The 27516-nt window shown below is 40.4% G+C and overlaps 1 protein-coding gene and 1 long non-coding RNA gene across 3 annotated transcripts in view; both read left to right on the top strand.

Moving 5' to 3' along the window:
- The first annotated feature begins 5297 nt into the window (after positions 1-5297).
- On the top strand, positions 5298-15598 carry LOC115485240 (uncharacterized). The gene is made up of 4 exons (XR_003945975.2): positions 5298-5502; positions 7018-7357; positions 12138-12284; positions 15171-15598. It is a non-coding gene; the product is annotated as an uncharacterized LOC115485240 (long non-coding RNA).
- A 1020-nt stretch (positions 15599-16618) lies between these two features.
- The window catches only part of GRIP1 (glutamate receptor interacting protein 1), a 310634-nt gene continuing 299736 nt past the window's right edge, over positions 16619-27516 (top strand). For both annotated transcript variants that reach the window (XM_050984746.1, XM_050984727.1), the window contains exon 1: positions 16619-16742. In XM_050984746.1, the coding sequence (XP_050840703.1) occupies positions 16688-16742 (55 nt within the window). In that variant the 5' untranslated portion in view covers positions 16619-16687. The remainder of the gene's footprint in view (positions 16743-27516) is intronic.

Below are 27516 nucleotides of genomic sequence, written 5' to 3'. Positions count from 1 at the left end.
GTACATTATCTCCAGTATGCTAAATGAATTATTACCTCTTCTTCAGTGTAACAACACATTATGCTCCACAGAAGACCCAAAACTTGTAGGCTGTGTTCCCAAAGTGTGTTCTTCCATGATGTCTGGATGTGTCTAACAACACTTATTTCACTAACTGATCATTTGTGTTGTTCTAATAGTATTATTAAAAGTATAAGTTAACATTAAATCTTTATTGAACTGGTTCCCAAAGGACATTAGAGTCTGAGGGTGAAGCTCATTCCCATGCAGCTCATTTGCCAGCCAAAGAAATACATATTTTACATGTGATTTATTGATGCATGGCCCAGCTGTTCAGCTTCTGCTTGGGAGATTTTCATTCTGGCTGCATGAACTCTGGGTAAGACCTTGCTGCTGTCTCATAGGAGTCTTATAAATTTTAAATAGTACTATTTAAGTGTGTTAAGTGTATAAAGCTCATGGCATTTATGTGAGAATCACTTTGCCCAGCCCTAAAGTAGAAACCACTTCTGACATAAAATACAACTGCTATTTAGCACCTCTAAAACGCTTTAGAAATTTGAAGATATATTCCATATTTCTATGAAACTACTACACTATGAAAGCAGTGTAGTAAACAAGAAGAAAACAAGTATCCTTTTTAATATTATTACTATTGTTCTAATTGGTAGTAAATATGAAGTTCCTTCTAAGCCCTTGGTGTGATCTGTTTTCCTAAGTGAATCAGAAGAGAGACTTAACAGCTATTGAATCATCAGCTGTGTTTTCAATAGCATATGGGATTTCTCCCATAAGTACCAATGCAGCCCAATCCTGCTTAGGTTGTGACAGCTGATTAGATCACAGCTTGAGGCATACACAGTAATTGCTATTAACTTAATTATTTTACCTTATATTAAACATGCTACTGCACTTCCACTATTCTCTCTCCCACTCTTCCATTTTTATCTTTACAGTTAGATGACAAAATCATCCAAAAGCTAACCAGCAACAAAAAGAAGAAAAGAAGGCCACAACACAAAATCCCTTTCTTTCTTTCTTTTTTTTTTTTTTTTTAAGGAAGCAGAGAAGTCTTGGTTAACATATGGCTAGCCTTTAGGTTAATGCTTTTGTTTTGATGATGTTGCTCAAGGGGCTTGGAGGAACTTTTCCCAGTGTTTCCACTTAGTGCAACTACTGTCTTGGGAATTGGATAGCTTTATTTTTCAACAAAAGCTTAGATTTTATATCATATTAATATTAATATTGGTATCATATTAATATTAATATTGGTATATTCTGAACATTCATTTTCTGCCTTAGGAGTGGCAAATCCTGTTGCTGGTATCAGATGTGATACAGCTTCTGAAAGAAGCAACCTCAGAGGCAAATTCATGCTTTGCTATTCAGAGAACTATCCACTAACAGTGTCATATTGTTGCACCTATTCAGTTAGAAGACTAAAGCATGTTTTGCAGAAGTGACTAAGAGTTTAGAAAAAGTGGATCTTGCCTGAGCTACAAATAGTTCTCCAACTATTGTTTTGTTTTGCTCTCCAACAACTGTTTTTTCTGCCTATCCTCGTGCTATGTAGTGTTTGCTTTGTCTTTGGGAGGTCTTTTACTGGCTTCTCTCTTTTGACCCAACAAAAGCTCAAGGGAGAAAAGGTTAGAAGAACTTCCTGCTTTTGGACTCATGGTAAGTTGGAAACCATTAACAGTGCAAGGCACGTTAGGCCCAAATATGTTGAGACCCTAATTTGTGGTGGTAAGGCATGAGAACAGGTTGCCCAGAGAAACTGTGGTTGTACTTCATCACAGAAACTGAGAAGCTGAAAGCAATCACCTGTCCTGCTATTTGATTGCACTGTAATGTGCCAGTGGGGTATCCTGATTATAGGGCTTCTTCTTGCAGAGAAGAGTCACCATCAAAGCCTGGACAGTGGTGTGGGTCCCTAAACTGCAGGAGCAATGGTCTGTAATGATGAGCCACGTGTGGGAGCAGGCTTTCTCTTTTATACAGGTATAAATTTATGAGGAAGATGCAGCTTTGTCCAGGGTAAGACCATCCCCTTTTCCACTTGCATTTATCCTACAGGCTTGTGCTTGAATGGGAAGGGAAGCTACATTAAGACTAAATTATTTATTGAGACTTCAGTTTGTGTGGTGAGACACTAGAACAGGTTGCCCAGAGAAACTGTGGATGCCTCTTTGTTGGAAGTAGTGCCCATCACAGGGCAGGGTAGGAGTACAGACAACTTCATTCATGTTGAAGACTTTTGTCAGTTTTACATTACAAGAGAAACTCCTGTTCTTACTCAAAGTTCCTTGAAGAAACAGCTCTGGGCACATGTGCAATCTGTATCAACTAATTTTACACCTGGGCAGCTAATGGAGATCATCACACATTTTGTCTTTTAAAGGCAGGGAATCATGATGAGGTGGCCATTGTGAGTATTTGGGATCTTCAGACTTCTTTATCACTCTTCAATGAGCATTCCCTGAGTGCAGCCCCATACCCTGAGAGTCTGTCCTGTTGCTCCATGTGATTACATATGAAAGTGTCCAGAGTGCTTCTGAATACCTTTACCAGGAAAATTAGGCTAAAAGTCACACTATCTTTTAAGCTGTTTATACACATGCACACGAACACACACACTCACAAACACACTTCTGTGCTTCCTCCTTACGAAATCCACTTTACTAAGCATGATCTACCCTTTTAAATCCATGCAGAGCCTCATGAGTCACTTTGTACTTGTCAACATTTTGTAGCTTATTGCTGACCAGTGATAACAAATCTTCCTCTGTATCAATGTCAGATATTAAAAAAATCTTTTTTTTCTTCTGGGATACCTGCATATTTGAGAAGGATTTTATTAGCCTATTTTGGGCTCTCATTTTCACTCTTCTTTTAGACCATTATTTTGAGCCATCCTGCCTTTCTTATGCTTATTCCAGTGGAGAGATAAAAATATTTTATCATAAATATATATATTTATAAATAAATACATATATTCCAGCAAAAGCAAAATGAACATTAGCTGCCTATAAGGGTTAACCCATTACTGAAAAGCATGCCTGATAAATTGAACGTGTGGCTCTCAGCCAAGAGAGATTGGTATATTCTGAACATTCATTTTCTGCCTTAGGAGTGGCAAATCCTGTTGCTGGTATCAGATGTGATACAGCTTCTGAAAGAAGCAACCTCAGAGGCAAATTCATGCTTTGCTATTCAGAGAACTATCCACTAACAGTGTACAAGAATTAAGGGCATGCCTTACTTACAAAGTTATTGTTGTATCTGGAATTGCAAATTGTAACTGAGAAAAAAAAGAAGCCATAAACAACTTTCAAATAAATCAAATTTCATTTTCCAAATATCATGTGGTGTGTCTAGTAATGTAAAATTTTTAAAGGTATTTATTAAGTGCTCCTTGGCATATTTTCACTCCAAATTTCAGCCATATTTTCACCCCAAATTTCAGCCATATTTTCTTCCATTCTGAGTACAAAAATCAGTAATTCAGTATTAAGATGCCAGGATGGAGTTGTTAATCCAAAAGCATTCCCATAATCTCAGTGTGGATCAGTAAAAACTCCAGTCAAGCTGTCTGCAAGTGAAGCTGTCAAAGAACAATGTATGTTTTAAGAATAACTAAACTGCAGCTAACCTTCCTGTTTTAAAAGAAAGTAAATATGACATACTTTTTTTCCTTACAGACTCATTTTGCTTTATAATCCCTGTTGCATAATTCCCTATCTGCAAACTCTAATTCAGCAATTTTGTATTTAATTTACATTGTGTTTGATTTACACTCTGCTTAATTTACATCTACACAAGAGCAAGGAACAGAAATCAGGCTTTGACAAATCCAGGACATATTAAACCTACTCAAATTCTTTCCAAGGGAAAAAATGCAGAGCTAATATTTCTTTGATGTACTGGAATTCATGGACGATTCTGTTGCTCATCTACTATAGTCACAGATGTCTACAAGGAGGCTTTTGGGGGACCTTCAATTTCTTCTGGCAGATGTGAAGAGAATGAAACACACCTCCTGGGCACGGTGAGCACCTGTGTGCTTGCTGCCTGCTTCACCCAGTCATGCTGAATGAAGCCTTCCCCAGTGCCTTTGGTGCACCAACCCACTTGTCCTGGCATCAGAGCCAAGCCTACGGAGAAGGGAAGGTTTTGTGTAATAGGAGAGGGAAAACTAAAGCAGCCTTTCCCATGTTTCTCTGCCCACTTCTGCTCCTTCTCCTCCCTTCTCAGCTCGTGAGGTGCTTTTGCCAGCCCTCAGGCTGTGACTGTTAGCCACAGGAGCACTGCTCCCTGCAGCAGGCGAGGCAGAGCAGGACAGAGGTGCACAGGGGTGGGAAGGGCATCCTTGGAGAGAAGGATGGGAGAAGGGAGGACGAGAAAAAGTGGAAACATTCCTAAACACCCTTGAATTCTTTAGCACTCTGCAACAGCCCATTTTCTCTTACTTTTCAAAGTTAGTTACCATACCTATTGAGAGGCAGCTTTTATTAATCCACATGCTTTTGCCTTTCCTGTTAAAAGACATAAAATTTGTTTTCCATATGAAATGGAAATGGAAATATGTTCAACTATTGCAGGACAAGCTCACACAAGAATACAGCAGGCTCTGAAACATCTCAGCTCTATACTGCTGACATGCAGTCAATTGTTCATTAAGGAGAAGGTAGATATAACTTAAAGAACTTATATTTAAAAGGAAGTTTTTTTTAAGGAAAACTCAAGTATGCACAGTTACAGAGAATGTATTCATTTATCTTTCATTTAATTAAATTATATTTGTAGAAGATGCCTAATATGTAAAGTATGTTTGTTTTGACATTTATGAAATGGCCCGACTAATCATTTTCAAGATTTTCTGATGGATGTTTCCTATTGTTCAAGCAATGCAGAAGGAATATCTTTCCTGCCATTTTACAAAATGCAAAATAATTTCCCAGTGAATGTTCCACATTTGCTCTGTCTCCCTAACATCTTCTGGCAGGGAGGAAAACATGTCAACAGTTCATGTTCATGCAAGAAAAAATTCCCAGTGTCATTATGTACTCTTGGTATTTCAGCAGTCTGTGGAGAAGAATTCTGTATATTCATGCACTGACATTGACAAATTATCATTTTTATCACCTTCAAGCTGTTCAATGACATTATATACCTATCCACAAACAATTGTAATCACTTTGGTTAATAATGAACTGTTCATTAGAACTTTAATACAACTTGTTTTTCTTTTTCAGAAACCAGACTTTGCAAGTTTGACCTGAGGATGAAATACTCTGAAAGAAACTTTACTATAGTATGGAAATCAAACCTTCAGAACTAAAATTCCAGCAACAACAGTTTTCCAAGGTGTTTTGCATCCTATTTTAAAATTTATTTTATTTCATTATGTATTTCAATAGTTATACTACTTTTTACAGAACTTCTGGATACCTGAGTTTTCTTTGAGGTTTATTAGGACTCCAAAGTTGTCAGAAGTCCAAGGTGGGTCTGTCTTCATTTTGTCTTGAAAGTGAACATGCAAATGCATGAAAATGGGCTTTGGCTTTTAAATGTAGTGTTTTATTAGAGCAGAAGCAGTAAACATTTTTTCAAATACCAAGCTGTGGCTAAGCCATAATGTTGGTGCAGGGGTTTGTGAAAAGTTTCCCTGTGAAATACCTTTCTGTAATGTGAGACTTTTTCTTCAGGCTTGCTTTTGGTCTGGCAAAGACATCCTGGGCTGTAAGGAAACTTTTAAAATCTCCTCTGGACCCTAGAAATCTTTGCTTTAGTAACCTCCAAGGCCTGGATCCCTTAGGAACCTGCTTCCCAAGCCCACCATGTTTTGGTGGGTATATGCAGGCTTAGCTGGTTCCCCTACATCCTCTCTCTTGATGTGCTCTTGAAGCCCTTCCTCCAGTGAGTGTTTAATTGCCTTTAGGAAAAGGGAAACTCATCTCCCTGCAAAGGGAGCAGCACACACTGAAACCAGTGCACTGCTGTCAGGATATGGTGAGCAGAAGCCTTCTTTGCCACCCTTGTGCACTAGGTTAAAAGGAGAGGCCACTGGTGTGAGCAGAGTAAACAAGTGTCATCCCTCATATCTTGAAACAAGTCCAGTTGTATGGTCATTGTATGACAACAATTGGAATCACACATTTACAAAACAGGCATTCACTTTTTGCCAGCTGCCTTTTATTTGAAACCAAAATCCACAACTTGCATAGACTACCACAAAGAAAAATAATGCATGTAGAAAAGAAGTTGGAATAAAAGGGGTACTCCAAAACCTTACCATACTGAACTTCCTTTATGAGGCTTGACTTGTTTACTTTTTTCCTTTACTTTTTTGTTTCCATGCAATTACAGTTCCTGTGTGAACTAGCAGTTGTCACTGGTGTTTTTACAGCAGCACCTTAAAGAGTCACTGTTTCAGTTGGGGTAAAGTAAATCCAAGAACTTCAGCTTGGCAAAGCCTCTGAAAATTTACAGTGAGCTTGTGTGCTCTGTTTTTAAACATGGGAAGCAACATACTTTGGAACATTCTATATTTAAATTTCAGCAGTGATTATTTACTCACTGACCATAAATGCTCCATAAATGTCTTTGTACAGTACCTGCTATGCAAGAGTTGAACTGAGATGTTCAAATTTGAAAATTGATGTCCAAAAATCACTGGCCAGAGGTGTGATGGGGAGGGGCAGTTGAAACACAGTAATTCCCTTATTCTCAGTACATATTTTTCTGTAAGTTTTGATCCTGTATGAAACAAATCTGTGCTACTAATTACTGTCATCTGGTCCTGGTGTTAGCTGCTACTCCAGGGTGGTTCACAGCCTGGTACCTCACAGCCCTGGGCTAGGTCTGGTATCCTCAGCATGTGCCCAGTTCAGTGGGGGCTGACACAGCCAGCAATCCCACCAAAGTGCTTGACCTTCTACAGTCAGAGCTTTACTGTTGTTTCACTCTGTTAATAATAACTTCCACTGACTCAGCCTTTTTTTTTTTTTACCTCAGAAGTGTGAGGGACCTTCACTTCAAGTCTTTCCTGTTCAGACCCTAAATAAGCATCTGAGAGTCTTGCTGGATTTTGAAGAACAAGAAGGTGACATGTAAGCAGACCAGGATCATCTGCATGGAGACTGCTTCTTGCTGCTGCCCCTGTGAATTTTATGTTTTAGAGCAAAAAGCATGGCAGTGCCATGGCTTATGTGAGTGTTTACATGAACACAAGCACAAGTCTGCACTCAACGTGGTTTGAATTAAAAGACTGCTGTCCAAGTGAATGGCATGTACTACCCACGAGCACTGGGAGGTGTCTTGGAAGATATTCCAGATCTTGTCAGGCCAGCTTTAGGTAAGGATGGGTGTGAAAGCAATGACCCCACCAGCTACAGGCTGTGGCAGCCCCAGGAGGTGAATCAGGAGTGCTGTGCCCCAGTCTGGATCTCTGCCTGCTGGGACCTGCAGGACAGGGCTTAAGAAGGAAGACAGCAGTGGGTGAAAGGCTGGGAGAAATGCTCTCTTAGATCATCCTTTCCCTAGGAACCCTTGTATGGAGAAGTGTAATACTTTCAGAGGCCTCAGAGGCTATGGTTTTGGTAAAGCTAAAGTGGGATATTATCCCAGACAAACCATCAGTGTAAATATCCATTTTAAGCCACTAGAGTAGATTGAAACATTGCATTTGAATTACTTGTAATAGCTAATTTGTTGATCTACACAAAAGGTTAGCTGCAATTTCAAAGCAAGTTCTATTAGATTTTATATAATGAGACACTTTATTACATTATAGGACAGCAGATCCCGTTGTTTGTGTGTTGTTTCAAGTGCTTTACTTTGCTGTTGAGATCTTGCCATCACAGTCTTGGTGTCTCTGATCTGTTCCGTGGGTCAAAAATGAGCATCAAAGGACTTTTTTTTTTTTTTTTTTTTTTTTTTTTTTTTTGAGTCAGTCTTCATTGTAAGCCTTTGTAAAAAGGCTTTGAGAAAGTTTCTGGTATTTTTGTACAGGAAACTTGTAGGAGACAAAGCAATAATAGGCTGAAAAATAAAAAGCTCTTTCCCAAGTAGCATAATATCACTCTAACCTCAGGCTGTATTACAGTGAAAATTACTAGCTAGAGTCTTTTATTAAAATATTTTCTACCAATCTGCTTATTACATTATATGAGAAAAAGTTAAAAGTGACATGTTTGTATTGTCTGCCACAGAGGTGCCATTTTCTCTGACAGACATCTGTTACTTGATTATCATTACCTCACATTTCTTAATTTTCTAGTCCAACTCTTAATAAGGTCTCCAGCATGGAAGGCTCTGTTCAGCAGCAGGCTGGGAAACATTCTCCTGCTCTTTTGCAGAGAAAACTTCCAGAACTTGGTCTCCATTAAAAGAAATGATCAAGTTTGTGCTCCAACAGTTCACGATTTTCAAAAACATGCTGCTATTTTAATGTTCATGGTATTTTCCCCCTAAATATTTAGACTGTGTCATGGCAACAGCTGCTTTTAGTTCTAAATTTGTTTTCCCATCCTTCATTTAAGAAAAAAATGGCAGTTTCAATTTATTCTCCTTAAATGTAAAATTCAGTATTTGAAACTTTTATTAACTATAAACAGCTATACCAATCTTTTGTGGTCTGCTTTGCATTCTCTAAGCAAATGGAAATTACTATATTGATTGCTATTCATTATGAAGAGGCACCTAAAACTATAAGATAAAGGCAAATATAAAGGATGTACAATATGCGTTGTAGGTTTTTTGGAAGGGGGATGACAAGTAGAGGGTAAGTAGCAAAATTAGCATTCCCAGTACATATTTAAAAATCAAGAAGTAAGCTAAAAATAATTGTATCATAACAGGGGCAATCAATGGTCCAATTTTTTCCAGTGCATGAGTGCAAAGCAGATTGAATAACTGAATGTACAAATTCTTGATATTAACAGCTGAACATTTTATTGCCTGAGACAGGGCTAAGGAAAAGGACATTAAAGATCCTTAAATGTAACTATTAACAAATGTACCACAATTAATTGTTACTACTGTCATTATTGCTAGTATATTTGAAGAGTGCTGGAAGTAAAATGTGGTGGATTCCCCAATAGGTTATTCCCGAGTGCATTTGGATGATTTCTTACGTTGGTCAAAATAAGAAGAGGCTTAATTGTGATGCAGAAATCGTACATTCCTTTTTAGAGTAGTCTGATCAGGAAGTAAATCAGTCAAACAAATTTAATGAAAAAAGTGCATGCAAGTCTTTTGCCTACATAAGCAATACACAGGACCTTAATGGGCATTTTATTAAAAAATAAACTGTTCTACTCAAATTCTGATTACCAACTGATTGTTATAAATATTTATTCAACTTGCATATATTTATAAGGGAACAGGAAAATGTACAGATATTAAAAGGTGCAATGACTTAATATAAAAAAGGAAACTCTTTTGACCTTTTTAAAAACTTTTTAAGTCTGAGAAAACCCTACTATTCTACTACCTAGTGATGAGACTTTACAGTTAAGTTGAAATATGCTGCTAGTTTTAGCTCTGAAGTGCCACTGCTTCATGCAGGAAGGTTAATACAAGATATGTACTAATGGCTGACGGAGAACAAAAATATTTATAATTGCATTGTGCTTATTATCAAGAAACTACACCTTGCCTCAGGAGGAACATACACAATAGACATACAGATATTTTATACCAGTTTATTCTATACCATACCTTCCCCTATTTGTTTCAAAGTGAGAGTGTGAATCTATACATGCCACTGTGTGTATTGATTTGCACAGAACCTGCTGGATTGCTTGATCCAGGACAGCTCCTTTCACTCCCTTAGTGGAAGTCACCATATCATTAAAGTTACAGTTTGTCATATATGCATCCTCCTCTGAATCAGGGCTGTCAGCATTGAATAGGACTAGGAATTGATACTAAACACTATGTCTTCTTTGTAGAAAATTCATTATAAAATACTTATTATGCCTCTCTAATCTCAATGTTCTTTCAATGTTTTAAACAATTTCTGTAATAGTTTCTTCCTGTTGGAAAGTATAATTGCAGGTTTTCTTCATCTTCTGGTGCAAGGCTTACAAACACATTATTTAAGATCGTTACATTATCTCAAGTACCTTTAAAAAAGCTTCCCTCTGATCAGCTCAATGTTCTGTGTATTGTAGGAGATACAGATAATAGAGTTATTCACATAAATTTGCATTAATGATACTAAATTTCCTTAAAAGACTAAATTTAATCTACAATTCAAAAAATGAAAAAGTGTGACCAATATTTTTCTGATAGGCACACTAGCTGAGCATCAGCTTTATGGCTGTTTGTCAAAGCAGATAGAAAATAAAAACGTTTTCTTTAAGATTTAGGGCAAAACTTGGAAACTGTGAATGCATCTGGGCAGCTGAGGTGCCAGTCTTGAAAGGCAGTTGGAGCACACCTACATTGCTGTGTGCTCTCACGTTCCAATTCATCTGCTTCTGACATCAGGTCTCTGACACCCACAGTGCAGGCTCTGCTCATCATTTCTGGGGCTACTCCTCCCTCACCCCGCAGTTATGAAGATTTGGTGCTAGGGATGATGGGGCTTGTAGCATCTCAAAACCTGCAGGTACTTCTTAGGTTACCGAGTAACACTAAGTCCATCTTTTTTGTCCCTGTAAAATGTTAGTGGTTTTAACTTAGCTCTTACTTGAGATTGCACACTGGTTGTTTTCCTTCCTTCCACCTTGCTGCTGTTCCTGCCAGCTTCCCTTTATGCTTGCCAAGCGTTTGTACAACAGGCAGATGTTCTGTGAAATGCTGGATCCTGAACACATTAACTCGTCTGTTGTAAGGTGGATTCAGGAGGGGTAGGACTGTATCAGTGTGGAGCACTGGTGACAAGCAGTGTCTCCAGGTCCTCTGTCCCTGGAGGCAGATAGATTTCCGAGCTTGCCCTAGGCCACCAGAAATGGGACACTTCTGCCCTGAAGTGGAAACAGTTGCACAAGAGAGGTGGTTACCCCTCACAGCTCTAGGTTCATGACTGGGTCAGCACTGGCCTGTCATTACTCCTGGGCTCGTGAGGATTCATGAGACAATCAATCATATGGCCTGTGTGTGGATAATGGGTATAACTAATGCGCCTGAAATAGCAGCTGGCTTTCTGATAATGGACTTCCCAAAGTGCTGGGTGTCATTAATAGTATTCATGGCTGCAGGTTGCTTGCCAGAAAAAGTAAGTAAATACATTCATCAGAATTCAACACAGACTAGCATCAAAATGAAATATGCAGGAAAGGCACATGAAGAAAGCATAAGCACCTTGGGAATTTGAGGGGCCAAATAGAGATAGTTTTGCATGGACTGTTCTCTAGTACTGTGTCTTCTGGAGACACCAAGGTGAATCCCTGAATCCCGAGAGGCTGCTGAGCAAGGAGCAGAGGAGAGCTGAAAGCAAAACTAACTGCACCCTCTAACTGCAGTAGAAACACCATGAATAGCAGTTAACAGGGTCTGGATTTGTTTCCTCCAGGTTTTCTTCAGTCTTTTCCCTAAGCATTCCTAATCCCAGGATGCTTCATGGTGCATTCTTTTCTGCAGGCTGATCCTGAGCTTTTGACACCCTGAGTTGTTCCCAAAACTACACTCCTTTTCTGCTGCAGGCTTTATCACTTTCCCATAAGTCAGCTTGACCATGTTGAGAACCAAGCACTTATATGAAAGCCCTTTCTGTGCTGACCAGAGAAATTAAGCAGAATTGCGGAGCCTTCCTTCAGGCAGGTGGCAGAGCCCTGAGTGATGGCTGTCATGGAGCTTGGTGCTCCTGAGTAGGACTGTAGAGAGGGTTGTGATCAGTTAATGCTCTATTTTATTTATAATTCAATATCAGCACAAAAAGGCAGATATAAGTCAGGGTATTAAATATTTGCATAATTTTCTTTTTTCATTACATTGGTAATTGTGTAGCCTTTTGCAGCTGATTTACACCACTCATTTTTGTGCAAACAAAACAGTTATAAGCACTAATTAGAGTATTTTATTTTAGCAGTGCACAAACCCCAAAATTTTCCTCTTGAGTATCTGTATCTCTTCAGAGCTTAAAGCCTGAGCACACAGGGAAATGGTGTCTCTCTGTCTTGGTGCAGGTTACAGAAAGAAGAAAAGGCAAGTAGGTGGTCCCAAGAAGTCTGCTGTCTAGTGGGATTTATGTGTGTTTGGCACAAGGATGCTGTCATGACCAAGAATCTATCTTCTGCTAACTGAGCCTGTTTGCTGTAGTTCAAGGATCTGAGGTAAAACCTTAAAAATGTTTTCTTTAAAGGGAAATAGAGAAAATCTTCCTGCCTCCTTAAAACATCAGATGGCTAAATCCCAAGTCACACAGGTACATAACACGGGCAGCAGGTGGATTGCAGGTTCCCGAGCACACAAACACAGACCATAAAACTCCCACCTTCCCCTTTTGCTTTTTTGAAGGCTGTAGTCAACTTCCCTAAACTGATTGTGCTCATATTTAGTCTGATTCCTAAATCTTTTTGGAACTGACAGACCAAGTAACTTGGGCTTCAACTTCCTGATGGGCCCATTTCCACAGACAGGCTCAGACATCCTCCTCTTCTGCTGAAATCCCCCCCCCTTAGCCAATGTCAGAGATTCATAAACAGAGCAAGCCAAAGGGACCATGTCTCCTGCACTGGCCTAAGGTGGATATTCCCCATTGAGGCTGACAATGACTGGCTACCACTCCATGGCAGGATGTCCATATTTTTTCTTAACATTGTTAAGAAAGTCCAAAACTATGTCTAAAAAAACCCTCCAATTGTTGGTATACTTCTTATGTCTCATCTGTGAACTCTTTGACCTGATGTTCAGCAGAGTGACAATAGCTTTCAAGATAAGACACTTTTTTAATAAAAGGAAAACACAGAATGATAAAATAGAAGAGCATTGGGCAGAGAAGATGCTGTATGGAGTTCATCTCTGGTCTACCCAGTGCTCAATTCTGACAGGATTTGTACCAGTTTTTTTTTGTGAAATCACATTTTAATGTGACTTGCATGCATTTATGTAACACTTAGTAAGAATACAGTAACACAGCCTCAGGCTCCATTGGTGACCAGTCAGCCTAAAAGAATCAGAACCTACCCTTCTCCAAAGATGGCACAGCCAAATACTACAGAGCCATCAACAACAGTGTGGTATGATCAAGTATTTTTATCAGAACTATATGGAAGTTCTGATCCAGAAACCCATGGAAGTTGCAATATCTTACTATTCTAATAAGTTATTTTAGGTAATAAAGTAATTTTTGACTTTTATTTGCAGAAGAAATTTTCCTTCATACCTTCTAAAGCTCTTTGTAGTCAAAAATGTGTATGTACACACGTCAATTACTTAGTAAAAAAACCCAAACAACTAAAAGTTTAGAAGACCTAAAAGCTAAGGTATTTTTCCTAGCTTAGAGGTAATTTATGGTGCAAATATCTATTTACTGAGAAACATTATAGTCCTCCAGCAACTGAACCCTCTGCCTGACCATCTCCATATTTCTCCTACCTAACTTTTAGGAAATCAATGAGAACTGGAAATTAAAAAAAAAAATCTCTTCTTTAGAATGCTTACAGAATAAAACCTTTCCTTGATGATACTTCTTTTGCTTTTGATTAATTCTAGGGTTATACATGCTTCAGGTGACCTGCATGTAGCAGTATCAAGTAAGAATAAAGGGTGCTTCCTTGAAAATCAAGATTTGATTAATTTAAAATTCTCTGGGGAAAAAACTGTAGACAGAAAAGAACTGTCAGGAAGTTTATAGCTACCTGTGTGATATATTGACCACAAAATGCACATCTAAATCAGGTGGCTGCTTTCTTCCATTAGTCGCATTGGGATATGCAGAAGCAGTTGTTCAGTGTACAACAGCTCATGTGAGTTAGAGAAAGCAATTCAATTAACTTGAGCCAGGCACCCATACAAACTTCTCCAGAAGTGGCAAAGAAATGTGGAATTATAGACTGTCATTGCCTTAAAGGATTTATTTGTAAAGCACTGCATAAGACAGGGAGAAGCATACATATTCCATTTAATGATGCAAATGTTGTCAGCTATTTAATATGTAATATATTTCTTCCTGAGAAGCCAGTGATATTTAGAAAAAGTAGGACTTATCCCTTATTTTGAAACACATTTCTGGAGCAAACCCAAACCAGCAGCTGGGATTTTATGACTCCTTCAGGATCCTGAAAAATCCCACATTCAGTCCTAAGGAATTCTTGTTCACATTCAAAGTGATGACACTATAAAGAATAGCTAGAAAATGGCTTATTGTGGTCTGAAGAGTAGGGCAATCTACTTCTTTATTCCTCTGACCTGCAATTTTGCAGAACTCCAATGCTGGCAAAAAAATCAACTGGAGGATCAGAACCACAATGTTAAGGCTCAATGTTTGTATTTTTATCATTTGTAATGGAAATGTCAGGAGTAAAAGGTGGATATCAGAGGTAGTATGTAAGATTTAGGACATGGATGACACAATCATCTGAAGTTTTATTTCATTGTATGGCACTTGAAAGTCCAGGTGTCTTTTAAGAAATGGCAGATGTAAATGCCAAAGCAATTTTATTTTTAAAGTAGTTATATTTCTATACACTTTATTGCCTTTAAACCTGTTCCTGGCTGTGTATTCTCCAGGAACTCTTGGGACAGTTTTCTGCACCTGCTCCTTGTATTGGTGCCTGCTAGGCTGAATAGCTGCAGAGTTTTTTCTCTCTGTTTCTTCTGCCTGAACACCCCAAAGGCATTGTGTGGAAGTTTTGCCCTGTGAGCAAGAATCTAGCTGGAAATCTTTATTTTATAATGCTTAGAAATTCACATGCACACTCACATTTTTCTTTAGAAATACCATTAACACCCCCCCCAACATTATTTAAGTAAAAGGATTATGAAAGGAAGGAGAATATTAGCATAAATATGTCTCTTCTAAGAGAAAAGAGCCAAGATTGTGGTTCAAATAGGCAGGAAATCCAAATTCAGTGTCCCCAGTAATGAAACAAAAATATCAATTGTCACATGATTCAAAGCTGACATAAATCCAGTCTGATACTTGTAACTTGGTAAAACGTGTTAATTGCACATTGCTGGGTTTTGTTATAGATCAAGTATCACCTGTCCTCTCACAGGCTGCAAGAGTGTTGTCAACAAAAGGAACTCGTCATAGCATACTCTTAATTCAACTGAAATCGAGGATATGCCTACTCTGCTTGGATCACTGGTACTGCTCAGTGATCCTGCAGCGTTACTGATGGCAGGACTGCAGCCCAAGTGCAATCACGGAAAAGCCAGGAGCTGCAGCTTTCATCAATGGGATTTTAAACAAGGGGTTTTCATGAGCACCAAGGCACATTCTGCTTGACATGCTGGCACAAAGTCAACATAGAAGAATGCTGTGTCAGGAAACTGTCATGAAATTTACAGCAGAAATTAAACCCTTCAAATTTTCCTCTGAGTAAAAGGTTCACGTGGAGTTGTTTGATTCCATAAAATTACATAATTTCTATAAACGCGAGGATGTTACAGACAATATAAAAATGATCACAACATAATTGTTAGGCAGGATGAAGCTCTTATAGGAGTGCACCAGAAGTGCCTCAGAAAATTAAAAAGCTTCATCTGTATTGCTATAATTATTCTCAAATGACATTCAAACCTGCCACTTTGAATTTCTTTTTTGTAAAAAATAAAAGGAATATTTAATCATCACAACATTAGTTTCCTGTTACGACATGGCTGTGTCAGAAATAATTTTAATGGTGAGATTTAAGGCCTTTTAGTCAAAAGGTCGTAAGGAGCTGCCTGTAATACTGACAGAAATTTGACCTGTCACAACCGGGTCCTGGACTCTTTATGGTGCAAATTCAGGTTTATTTGATCGGGGGCTGTCCCTGCCCTTCGTGGGAGCCTGCTTCTGTTTTAACTCCTTATAGCCCAGCTTTCGCACACCTGGCTGCAGTGAAACTGGCCAGTCAGGAATTGCGGAGGGAAAGGGACGAGCCCTTGTCAGCGCCGCGAGGCGAGGCAGCGGCGGGATGGCCGCGCCGGTCGCCACGCGGGGGCCGAAACTCAGACCCTTGCGCCGGTGCGGAGTTTCACAGCCCGTGGCCGCGAGAGCCACGTCCAGGGCCGGGGCCGGGACCAGGACCAGAGCCGCAGCCCCCGCCCCGCGGCGTGGGGCAGCTCCGCGCCCCGGCCCGTACCTGGCGGGGAGAGGCGGCGCGCCCCGCCCGCCCCACCTGGGCCCGCCGTGCCCGAGCGGGGCCGCCCCGCGCTCTCCATTGTGCGGCCGCCGGCTCGGGCCACCTGCCGGCGGCGCCAGGGCCGGGCCGGGGCCGGGCACCGCTCCGCGCCTCCTCTGCCTCCCACAATCCCCCCGCCCACTCTCGCCGGTGCCCGGCTGAACCGGGGCGAGCCCGCGCCTTCCCTCCCCGCCTGCTCCCCTCCCGTCCCCCGGCTGGCGGAGCTCCACCGCCTCCCCTCCCCCGCCCTCTCTCTCCCTCCCACCGCGCGGCCGCCGCCCCTCCGCCGCTGCCCGCCGGAGCCGCCGACTTCTCCCAGAGCGCGGGTCGCCGCCGCCTCGCCCTGCCATGAGCCGCCCCCCGTCGCCGCCGCAGCAGCAGCGCTGAGCGGGGAGCGCGGAGCCATGCCGGGCTGGAAGAAGAACATCCCCATCTGCCTGCAAGCCGAGCCGGAGCGAGGTGAGCGTGGAGCCCCGGGGGCGCCGGCCGCCCGCCGCGAGGGAAGGCAGGCAGGCGGGCGGGCCGGGGTCTGCGGCGCCGCCGGGTGCTCCCTCTGCAGCCCATGCCCGGGCACGGCTGCAGCCGCCCCGCGGTGGGACGGGCGGCGGGCCCCGCGCCTTCCATCTTGCTCCGCCGCCGCGGCAGGAGCGGGGGCTTCGGGGGGCGGCACCGGCGCCGGGCCGGGGGACACACCGGGCCGGCCCCCGCCTCCTCCGCTGCAACTTTAGTTTTCTCCGCGGTGCTGCCGCCCGCGCTTCCCCCGGCCGGGCATTTACAGCCCGGGGGGGCGTGAGCCGGAGGGGTGGGAAGGCAGCTCCGAAGTCACTTCGCGAAACTTCTCCGCGTGTGGCTTTGCCCCGGGCCGCTGCTGGACCTCTCCCGTCCCTCCCGGTGGGCGCCGGTGAACCGGCAGCGATCGCGCCTCGGCGGCGAGCAGTGCCCGCAGTAGCTGCCCCGAGTCCCGGCAGCGGTCCCGGGATGGCCTCGGGTCCCCGAACCCCGCCGTACGGGTCGGTAATGTCGGAAGCGAGAGGGTTTCTGGTTGCTTTTAAGAATAAACTGTCTGTTATAATAAAAAGGTGTCTTTGCCCCTTCCTCAGAGAGGGCTTCTATCATGGGTGGGTGTTGTGTCCCTTGCTCCGTCTTCAGCCTCTTGGTCAAAGACAGAAATGCTGGGACACCATTTACTCTCAGGTATGCCCGCCGAATTATGTCTTTGATTTACAGGTTAGTTCCGTGGTAGCGTGCGGAGTCCTGAGGCAGGACATTGGGTTTGGTTGCTGCCGTGTTGGCCAGCTGGCTCTCCTGCTAGGAACAATTCTCGGAGTGTTCAAAAGGAGTAGGTTCTGATTGCTGTGTGAAAAAAGTCTTGTTCCCTTGCGTTGGAGGTGGAGGTCTTCTGCAGAACTGCTGCCCTTCTGACTAGTAAATCCTGTCCCTAATGGGAAGTTCATCGCAAACATATGACATCATGAAAATAGTTGCTGAAATGAGCGCAAGGTGTTTCAGCTGTGAAAAGCGAGCTTTTGAGTCTTTACTCTCAGTAAATACATCATTACTAAGATTTGTGGTCACATTTCTTTATGTCACAAATCTGTGTAGCAGAGGAATCACAGAAATAGGATGGATGACAGTTGTCAAAATATATCAGATGCGTTTACAGATGAGGGAACTTTAGAAAGGGTCTAATCTGGCTGTGTCAGAAACTGGAAAGATTTTCTCATTTTATTCTGCATAAAGGTTGTGTCATGAGCTGTAACATGCAGACTTGACTTTATTCAGAGTAAACAGTGGTGGTGGTTTTGCTCTGATGGGTTTAATGTCAGAATACTGATTTGTTAAGAGTTCTTGTTTATTCCTATTTCTGTTTAACCTCTTTCATCTTTGCTATGAGGCTGAATAGATTTATATGTTAATAGTCTTACCACTGAGGCTTTTATTTATTGTATTTCAATTGTGTAAAGAAAAAAATCTCCTCTCTGCCCAAAGTAAATTATTGCCTTCTGAAGTATGTTGCATTGTATAGTGCTTAAGTTTTAGCTAATAATTTAACAGGATTCCAGTCACTGGAACGTTCGTGATTTAGACTTGGAAAAATATTAAATGGTCAAAATATTTAATCAGTATTGAGTTTAATAGTTCTTGAGTATGAAGAATAGATGAAATAAAGCTTTCAAGCTAGACAGAAAAATGGCTAGTGCAGTAATGAAATGAAGGTGCATCTTTAGCTAATGTAGGAGTTTAGTGTGGCATTGAGTAAAAGGCAATTACAAATACAGTTAAATTCTGGTTCAGAGCCAGTTATGCTAACATCCCTCTCTTCTGTTTCTAGAAAATATTTCCATTCAGTTAATCTCCAGAACGTTTTATGTACATTGTGCTATCAGAAGACTTCTGTGAATGTAAATACTGTTATTTTAAACTAACAGTGTAGCTGATAGCTTTTCATGATGTAGATATGGAGTAATACTGAATGTGAAATATTTAGCGATATAAATTGTATTTACGTTGCATATACAAGTATGCCTTTATATAGGATATAAAATATCCATCCCAAATGCTTGTGTATATGGGATAAGAATACTCATACAGAATATAAGAATAAGAAACATTTAAATGCTTGTGTATTTCTTTGATTTTATGTTCCTGTAATCTGATTGTTTTAATCAGTGTTTTGTTCCTGTGAGAGGAGCTAGTCTTTATTTAACCCTATGAACCCTGGTAGGACTGACTAGTAGTAATTTTCCTATGTATAACAACATAGACCTGCTAAGTTAATTTGGTACTAAGTTTTTTGGTGGTGATCACTTGTGAAACAAACTACAAATTAAAAGGGATAAAACAACCCATCCAAACCAGAAAAGTACCCTACAACCACAAACCAAACAAGATCTCAGACAAGAAGTAAGCAGGTAAGTAATGCCAGTTTATCCTTGTGCTTCCTGCTGACTTTCCCCTTCAGGGAAGCCTCTCCTGCTGACTTTATTATATCCACAGTCCATACCCCCCTTCTCTGTCACAATAAACAGGTATTGTGCAGCTTTAATTTCACGTCTAGTTGTAGCAGCAGATTTCAACTGGAAAAAGTCAGCTCTGGAGGTGCTGGGAAAACTGGGAAGGCAAAGGTTTCCTTGTGGTGAGCTTTGAGTGGTTTGTACCAAACTGTTTTTCCCCCTCAAATGTTACAGGCTTTCTTGAGAGCTCTGCATCTTCTGCATGCACCTGCGGGGAGGTGGTCGGGCCATTGGGTCCTGAGCAGTGGAAGGAAGGAAGGAAGTTGTGGGCACTAGGATGTGAGGCTTGAGGGGTGGGTGGATTTGTTAGAGAGGATGTGGGGGCTGTATCCTCAAGGCACTGCAGCATAGAAAGTTCGCTGGATACCAACACTCTTTTCTCACTCCAAACCAATGCAGCCTTGCTTTGAGGAGTGCTTCAAGGCTGTTGTATTTCCCTTGATGCTCAGTCCATCTTGGGTGTCACGAACTGGATGGCAGTGCTGCCACACTGCAGTGCATGCCACAGCCTGTTCTGGTGCAAAGAATCAACTAAAAAGCTGCCCAAGGAGCTGTGTTGTTTTGATGCGAGAAGCTCTTGGGGTATTACAAAAGGTGATAACCTTGTGCAGACCTACTGAGTTTGCTCCAAGTGGGGTTATTTTAGTGTATTGGTATCTTTGTTTGCCCCTTCCTTGCTTCAGAGCCCCCCTTCTGTCTTGAATATCTCCTGCAGAAAGTCCCTAGCGCAGCCTGTGATCGTTGTTCCTACAAGTCATGAGCTGAAATGGAGGTTATCCAAAAACTCGATAAAATCAGAATTTTGCTAATGGAAATTGGCCAGTCTTGCTGAAATGAAGTAGCAGAGACGTAGTCAATGCTGTTGGCTCACCTTGGCAACATTTGATACTCTGAGTAAAGGAGAATAACCTGGGATAATGTTTCAAGCATCAGAGTGTGTATTTGCATGTAGAGTTTAATGTTTGTGAGAGCGCTTTGTGGTGGTGATGATTCTCTTCTAAGGGGTGGCAATCAGTGGTATTTCAACAAGTATTTTTAGATGTTTTGACTGTGGAAATTACGTGGGATACTTACATCAACTTAAAAAAAATCATATTGTGCTGGTTTTCAGTGACTAGAACCATATTTAAGATATGAAGTGCTTTTCTGTGTGTACTGCAGCACAGCTCCTGGTATTCTGCTGCCTGCTCTGTAATCGAACAGTACTCTGCAGTGGCTGTGCTGTTTCTGGCTTTCACTGCCACAGTTATCACAAGAAGTCCTCTCCTTTAGAGGAAAGAAATTGTGCTCTGTGTTAAGTAAAAGATTTGTAATGTATAACTGATGCAGTATACCCTGTCATTTCAAAAATGACATGTGAAAATAAGCTAGTGTAAGACAGTGCCTTTAAAATTCAGGGCGCGCTTCCCTCCTCCCCAGTCTTCTGCCTAAGACGTAAATCAGATCTCGTTGTAAACCACCTAAAACACTTTCTGGGGTGACATCTTCATAAATACTTTAAGAAGAAAAATGTTACTGGAATTAATTTTGTTCAATATTCCTTCCAATCAAGTTAAATGAAGGTGTTTAATGGAACTCCTGTTTCAACTTCATAGCTGATCAAGTTTGTCAGGAGTACAGAAAATACTGTTTCTACATCTTGTATGCTCTAGACTGTGGGACTGCTTGAGATCCCTTAATGTACACACATGTTAATTTTAGAAATTAAAGCATCTAAGTATGCTTTGGTCTTGATTTTATTTTTTAAGTAGCATTCATTCCACAGTTGTTTTTCCTCTGTTAAATAGACCAGTTAGGTCAAGGAAGAAGGAAATACTGAATTTTTATTTTCTGCTTTTCTATCCATGTTCACACTTGACAGGGAAATCAGGTAAACTTCAAGGAAACATTTTGAAGGAAACATTAGGAAACGTTTTAAACCCCAGGACTCAAGGATAAAAAAATGCACAGGTATTTTGTGAATCCTGCCTCAGATACAAAACTAGCATGGTCTCATGGAAGATGTACTGACAACAAGCATCTATCCCTGAGGTTACTGCTGCTTGAGCTTGTCTGCTCATCTTAAGCTGGAAGAGAATCAGTTTCTCATATAAGGGAAAGATATGTTACTGAATTTAATCATGTTATTGTGGGTTAGCAATTTGCATCTGATCAAATGAGGCCACTTCACAGTGGATATGCTTCATACTCTTGCCAGGTACATGTTAAAAATCAGCTTATTTTCAACCGAAGGCTGAGGGTGACTGTTCTTTGTATTTCAATCTTTCACCTAGTAAGGCAAAAGGAATCTTTTTCTTCTTGAGCATACCTGGGTTCTTGGGAACTGAAGAGAGCTGCAGACCTAGGATTAGAAACCTTGTACAGAGGCTTTCTGTCTGTCTTTATCTGTTTTCCCATGTGTGTCACATGCCTTCTGAAAAGTTAAAGTATAACCTGGATGGTAGAAAACTTTTGTGAGGAGAGGGTGTGTTCATAGTGGCAGCCCTAAGAATCAGGACTGAGTGTTGGGGATGAATGTTTGGAGAGAGATGGGTGGAAAATCATCTTTTACCCCAGCAAAGGCATTGCCTAGATTTGGTGTGGCAAGCAGTTATCTAATGTGTGAGCAGTTGGGACATTTGGTCAGTTGTGGTATGCAAAGTGCACTGCAGTTGCTTACATTTAAGGTGAAGTGATAAGGACAGAAATAGAAGGAAATGTCAGTTTCAGCTGCTGACACAAGAGGCTGGCTTGACCAGCTTCATTCCCCATCTCCAGAAGCATCTGAAACAACCACTAAATCTCAGATTGGAAAACACTAATAGTAGGAGATAGACTAATAAGAAAACACTGGTTACTTACTGTGTATATTTTGTTCTTGTTGGCACTTCTGTCCGTTTTCACCTCAGTCTTGATTGAACTGTCTTGGACATTGGTCTTTCTCCATTTGCTAAACTGAGTGCTGGTGAAGACCATTTGCCAGTTGGGATAAGATGATGCTCTAGAGCTGGTTTTCAGCAGCATGCAAATGGCACAGACACGCTGTGTCAGTTTTTTCATTCTTTCTCTTAAAACCAGCTGGGATGGGGAAGATTCTAGCACAAGGATGGAAAAGAGGCAACAATTGCTCCCTAATGCCCTTTTAACATGAAAGGAACTGAGAATGGGCAAAAATCGTGTACATCTCCTGTGATCTGCATAGCCAAGTTAACAGCATTTTATGAGCTGTGGTATTAAAAGAATTTGTTAAATCTTGTGGGATCTTCATGAAGGTATGGTCTTCACTGGTAGCTGAGAGATGATCATCCCCTGTGTCTGGGTCACAACCAAGGTTTTTTCCCTCTTGTAGAAAGAAAATGAGATAAGTGCAAATAAATGATTTCTGTTTTTTGCAGAGGCAAAAGCAGTTTTTGTTCTTGTCTGTCAGAAATGCAGTTAGATTTGTCAGCAGTGAGTGATTGCAGCAAATACTCCAGCTTGCCTCAAAGAATAGCAACACATAGAATTTGAAGCAGTAACAATATTTGCCACTGACAGGCACAAGTTTCTTTTTTGTGGGTGTCTGGGAGCTATAAAGGGTATAAATTCTGAACGACAAGTTTCTGATCAGAGTTTCTTGTACACTGAAACATTAGAGACACACAAAACTGGAAATACAGAAGCTAGAGTTTTAGATCCTTCAGCAATTTACATGTAGACAACTTGTCTTGAATCTTGGTGCATAATTATATCCCTACTATGGGTTGTTTTTCCATTATTCAAGATTATCTGAGCTGCCACAGCTCGAGGTTTTCCCTGAAGAGCTGTGAAGACCATGTTGCTCTCCAGTAAGGCTTGATGCTGGACCTTCTCCCCACTACTTGTATCTGAGTCCTCTTTAGTCGTGCTGATGCTTTTGAAAAAAGATGCACCAAGTGAGGAGGTATCTGTAAGAGTCTGGTGATTGTGGCTGTGAAATTTGGATGTGTTTCAATGTTTTATCTAAGTGTTTTGAATTGATGCACATTGAAATGTCAAGAGTACCATCCATCCTGATGCATGGAAAAACAGTCTAATGAGATGTGTCAGCATCCTGCGTGGATGGTGACAGGGTCATCACCTGCTCAGCGTTTCATTTGGGCAAGATGAATGAGACCCTGCAAAATTCAGGGTAAAATAGTAACATTTATGTCAGATACAAGTAATCTTGATTACTGTATCACCCTACTGGTTTGTTTGTTTTTTTTTTTTTCCCTGTTCCTCTTTCTGCTGCATAGACTGTGCTGGGTGGCTGGGGAACGCAAACTCACAAACTCTTCTGGCATGTTCTCTGGTATGAGGTGGCCAGCTTTTTTATGGTTCTGAATGATATTGATGGTCTAATGTCAGGATTTTTTTCAAATTCATTATCAGTGCAAGTTCTGTGTGTCACTGGTTCTGCATCACAGATTAGAAGCAATGTTCTTTGCTTAATGTTGAAATAGTTTAGCAACAACATACAAGTGGAAAAGACAGGTAAGCAAGAGGTGACAGTTTTGTTACCAATATATGCTCCACAGAGAATTTTGTTGTCTTTTCTCTTTGGAAATCACCACAGGAATTGAGAATGCCTTACTCAATCTCCATCTTTTTTGTGCCCTAATTTCTTGTTATTAGTAAAAATCACTGACAGGATTCTTCTACTGTGAAGGAAAACTGCAGAGAGTATTTTAAGAGTTTCACCATCTTCTTTACACACTGGAATCTTACAGATATTTAGGGAGTTCCACAGTTTCCTCATGCAAGTTTAAATCTTCTCTCAAAATAAGAGAAATTATTCCCTGAAATACAGAGATGTAATGATGACAGTTAAAAGTAACTGTCAGTGAAACTTACCAGTTTTTAGGGTTTTTTTACCAGTGGGTTGAGACTGAAGTTTTAACACCACTGTTTTGTGGGCTAGTAAGTTCATGTTGTGTAACTGAATACAAACATTTCCTTATTTAGAGATAGTGTTTTCAATGTTGTTAAGTATTGCCAGAACGTGTCTTCTCAGTAACTTTCATGTGTATTTCCTAGGAACATAGGAGAATTTCAAATAACTATTTTTGTTTACTAAGCCACTCTATGTAGTTAGCACTTTCTTCCTGAAGGAGTTTCCCAGCAGTTTCCCAGAATGTGCAGTGGGGCATGGTCTCTGCCCAGCACTGCAGTGTGTGAAATAAAACCGAGACATTTACATTTAATCAACAAAATGAAGAAGAACATATCAGTGACTGGTGAGTAAGTGAGGCAGACCTTGCTTTGTTTCTCTGGGTATCAGTTGGCGACACAGAAGTACTGCCAGCTTTTCTACAATTGCCTGACATGGAGACAGGTGGTCTGCAGTCCAGCACTGGTTTGTCAGTTTAGCAGCTTCTGCAGAGGGCCAGTATTCATGAGAACAATTTTTGTAGGCAAAAAAATAAGAACAATAGCTGTTACTTTTGGAAGGCTGTGATAACAGATGACATGACACCAAATTCATCAAAAATATCTTTGTGATTATTGTGTTCTGCATAGACAGGAACATTTAGGAAATTGTTTTTGGGATAGAAATAACAGACTTGTGGAGTATTTGAATTATATTATTATTTTTTTTTAATTTGGATTATTGTCTCTGTGGACCAGATACTAAATCCTTTGTATTTCTATTGCAAAGAACAGCTTCCTCTGCTTCTGACTTTCACCTTGATTACTAGTTCCCCTTTCTTAAAGGTGAGGAACATCCTGGTGCTGACAGGTGCTGCCTCACCCAAGAAGTTTTATTGGCATCTGAGCAAAGCCAGGATGGTTCCAAGAAGTGAGTTGTATCAATCTCCCTGCTATGCTTTCTTGAAATCTCTTAAAAGCATTGGTAACTGGCAGGATTTTGTTGTCACTTGTACCCATGCTTCTCACAGCAGGGTTGAGACCTGAGTTTGAGAGGAGGCAGTTGTGGAATAAGAATAAACACACAGTTTTAATACTCTGACTAAAGTTTAATCTCAGTGGCATTTTCAGTGAAGTATTTAGTTGTTTTTGTGTTAGGAATGGATTTACAAAACACCTGGGTAGGAAGTAAAGTGGTAGTCACAGAGCAAATACTCTGGGGAGTAAAATTCACTGCCTGGTAAATGGATGTAGTTATGCTGGATTCTGAAGGTTAATTCACTTGTGACAGCAAATTTACTGAGCCCTTGTACCTGTTAGTGGAAGCTGTTTCTTAGTCCAGGTTCTCTTCTGAAAAGTCAGAGAAGACTGTTGCCAAAAATACATTGCCTCCTTCATGTATATTTGCCAGTTTTATTCTTCTGTATTTTTACATTTTCTGGATCATATTTGTAAATGCCACAATGTTATTGAATGCACTGAGAAATTCTGAGCCTGAGCCTTTTTGAAACACCTTATATATTTGATAAAGCTTCCAAATTTGTGAGGAATATACCTGCAATTTACTTTTATTTTTTTAGTCTAATATTAAACTTTTCCAAACCAAATTATATACCCAAGATGTGGGCTTTAAATTAACTGTGTTTTTAAAGATTCTATGTGCATCATGATTTGAAGAACCGAAGAAATGTCTCCTCTGTTACAGAAGTGTTTTGAAATTACAATTTGTGGTGATTTTAACTTCACCTCTTACTAGGACTGTTTGCAAAATGTTCAGGAGCCAGATAAACCTGCAGGATTTTCATGTCAAAAGTGAAGCAGTTAATCAAATGCTTTCAGCTAGGGTGTGGGCAGTTCTGTGGAGGGAGGAGAGAAAGAATGAAATGGACAATACATCAGGATAAATCAGTATCTTTGTACTTGTGGCTTTTGTGAGTCAATAACTCAATTCAGGGATGTGAGTAGTAGTGAAAACCTTGGGCCTCAAGCACAGAGTGTTAAAGCATGGCTGATGTTTTTTATGTATTCATCTTTACTCATTGAGAGAGCACATCTTGTGACTTAATCTTGATTTCAATATTATAGGGCTTTAGTATTCCCAAGCTTTCCTGTCATTACAGCCACTGACAAAAATGATGCTCTAACTCAGGCTTTTCTTATGGTTTCTCTTTTTTCCTGTGTCTTTCTTGAGTGCACAAATCCTAAAGTTTCTGAAGTTTCCTATCTGCCTGAGGTGTTTCTTTTGCATGTCCACAGATTTAGGCATGCCCTGGTACTTACATTTATGTATTTGTTTAAAAAAGAAACCAAAAAGGTCAAGAGTGTTGTAATAGTTCTCTGTTTAGATATATTTCCGATAATTCACTGCTCTTTGTATAAATATATAATGTGAACTGATTTTTACTTTTCAGAATACTTTAATATGAAAAGGACTTTAATTTTCAGATAACTTGCCCTCTGCCAGTAAAGACAGATTTTTCAAACCAAAGAAAGAAGCTTCTGCTGCTGGCTGTGTATTCTATTTTCTGCTTTCATCAAAGATCAGGGTAGTAGGTAAGTAGTGCCTTAAGCCATGTTCCTATACATATGTTTCTTTTTCGTGAAGTGATTGAAGTAATTTTAAAAAACACAACCTCTAAGAATTTTATGATGTCTTCCTCAGGTTTAAATATAGGAAGCATCCATGTAGGTGAGTTATGAAGTCCCTTGTCATTTGAAAAAGTAGTCTTGAATATTTTTTTCTTTGCCACCTTATAAAAAAAACATCTGGCTAGTTTTGACATTTATCCTTTTCCTCCTTTTCCCTCTTTTTTTTTTTTTTTCTGATCTTACCAGGATTGGCAGTATTTTTTTTTTCTGGCCCCTTTTTGTAACTAGGCTTATTTAGTTCCTCTTTAACTGCAAAGAAAGAAGTCAGCACGAAAATGAAAAATAACTTGATTGGCATGTTCATTGAAAATGAACAACTGTCTGGTGTTTATGCTGCTACTTTGAAGAAAAGTAGCCTTTAACTGACTTGTTTCAAGTATTGCTTCTTAGTGGTAGTTGCCTGAAATAATTACTTGAAATGTCTTTTTTAATTTGTATGGTTTTGCTTTCAGTCATTAAAATGAAAATTCAGTTTGTTTATATGAAACTTCCAAATGTTCTAATTGACAAAATATTTTATGCACTAATGTGAATGCATTATAATTTTTGGGAAGCTGATGCTCAATTATAGCGTGTTTCCTACATAATTGAGAAACTGAGGGTTGTAGTTACACACATTTAAGGGTTTACAAGGTTAAAGGTAAGCATTTTCATGATATTTAAGAGTATGCCTTTTGTTGTATGCCATGCTAGTAAAATACTGTACACAGGGAGCAGAAATT

The sequence above is a fragment of the Serinus canaria genome, chromosome 1A, assembly GCF_022539315.1.
Source record: "Serinus canaria isolate serCan28SL12 chromosome 1A, serCan2020, whole genome shotgun sequence".
Lineage (NCBI taxonomy): Eukaryota > Metazoa > Chordata > Aves > Passeriformes > Fringillidae > Serinus > Serinus canaria.
The sequence above is the reverse complement of the archived record's forward strand: the minus strand, read 5'-3'. Positions and strand labels throughout refer to the sequence as shown.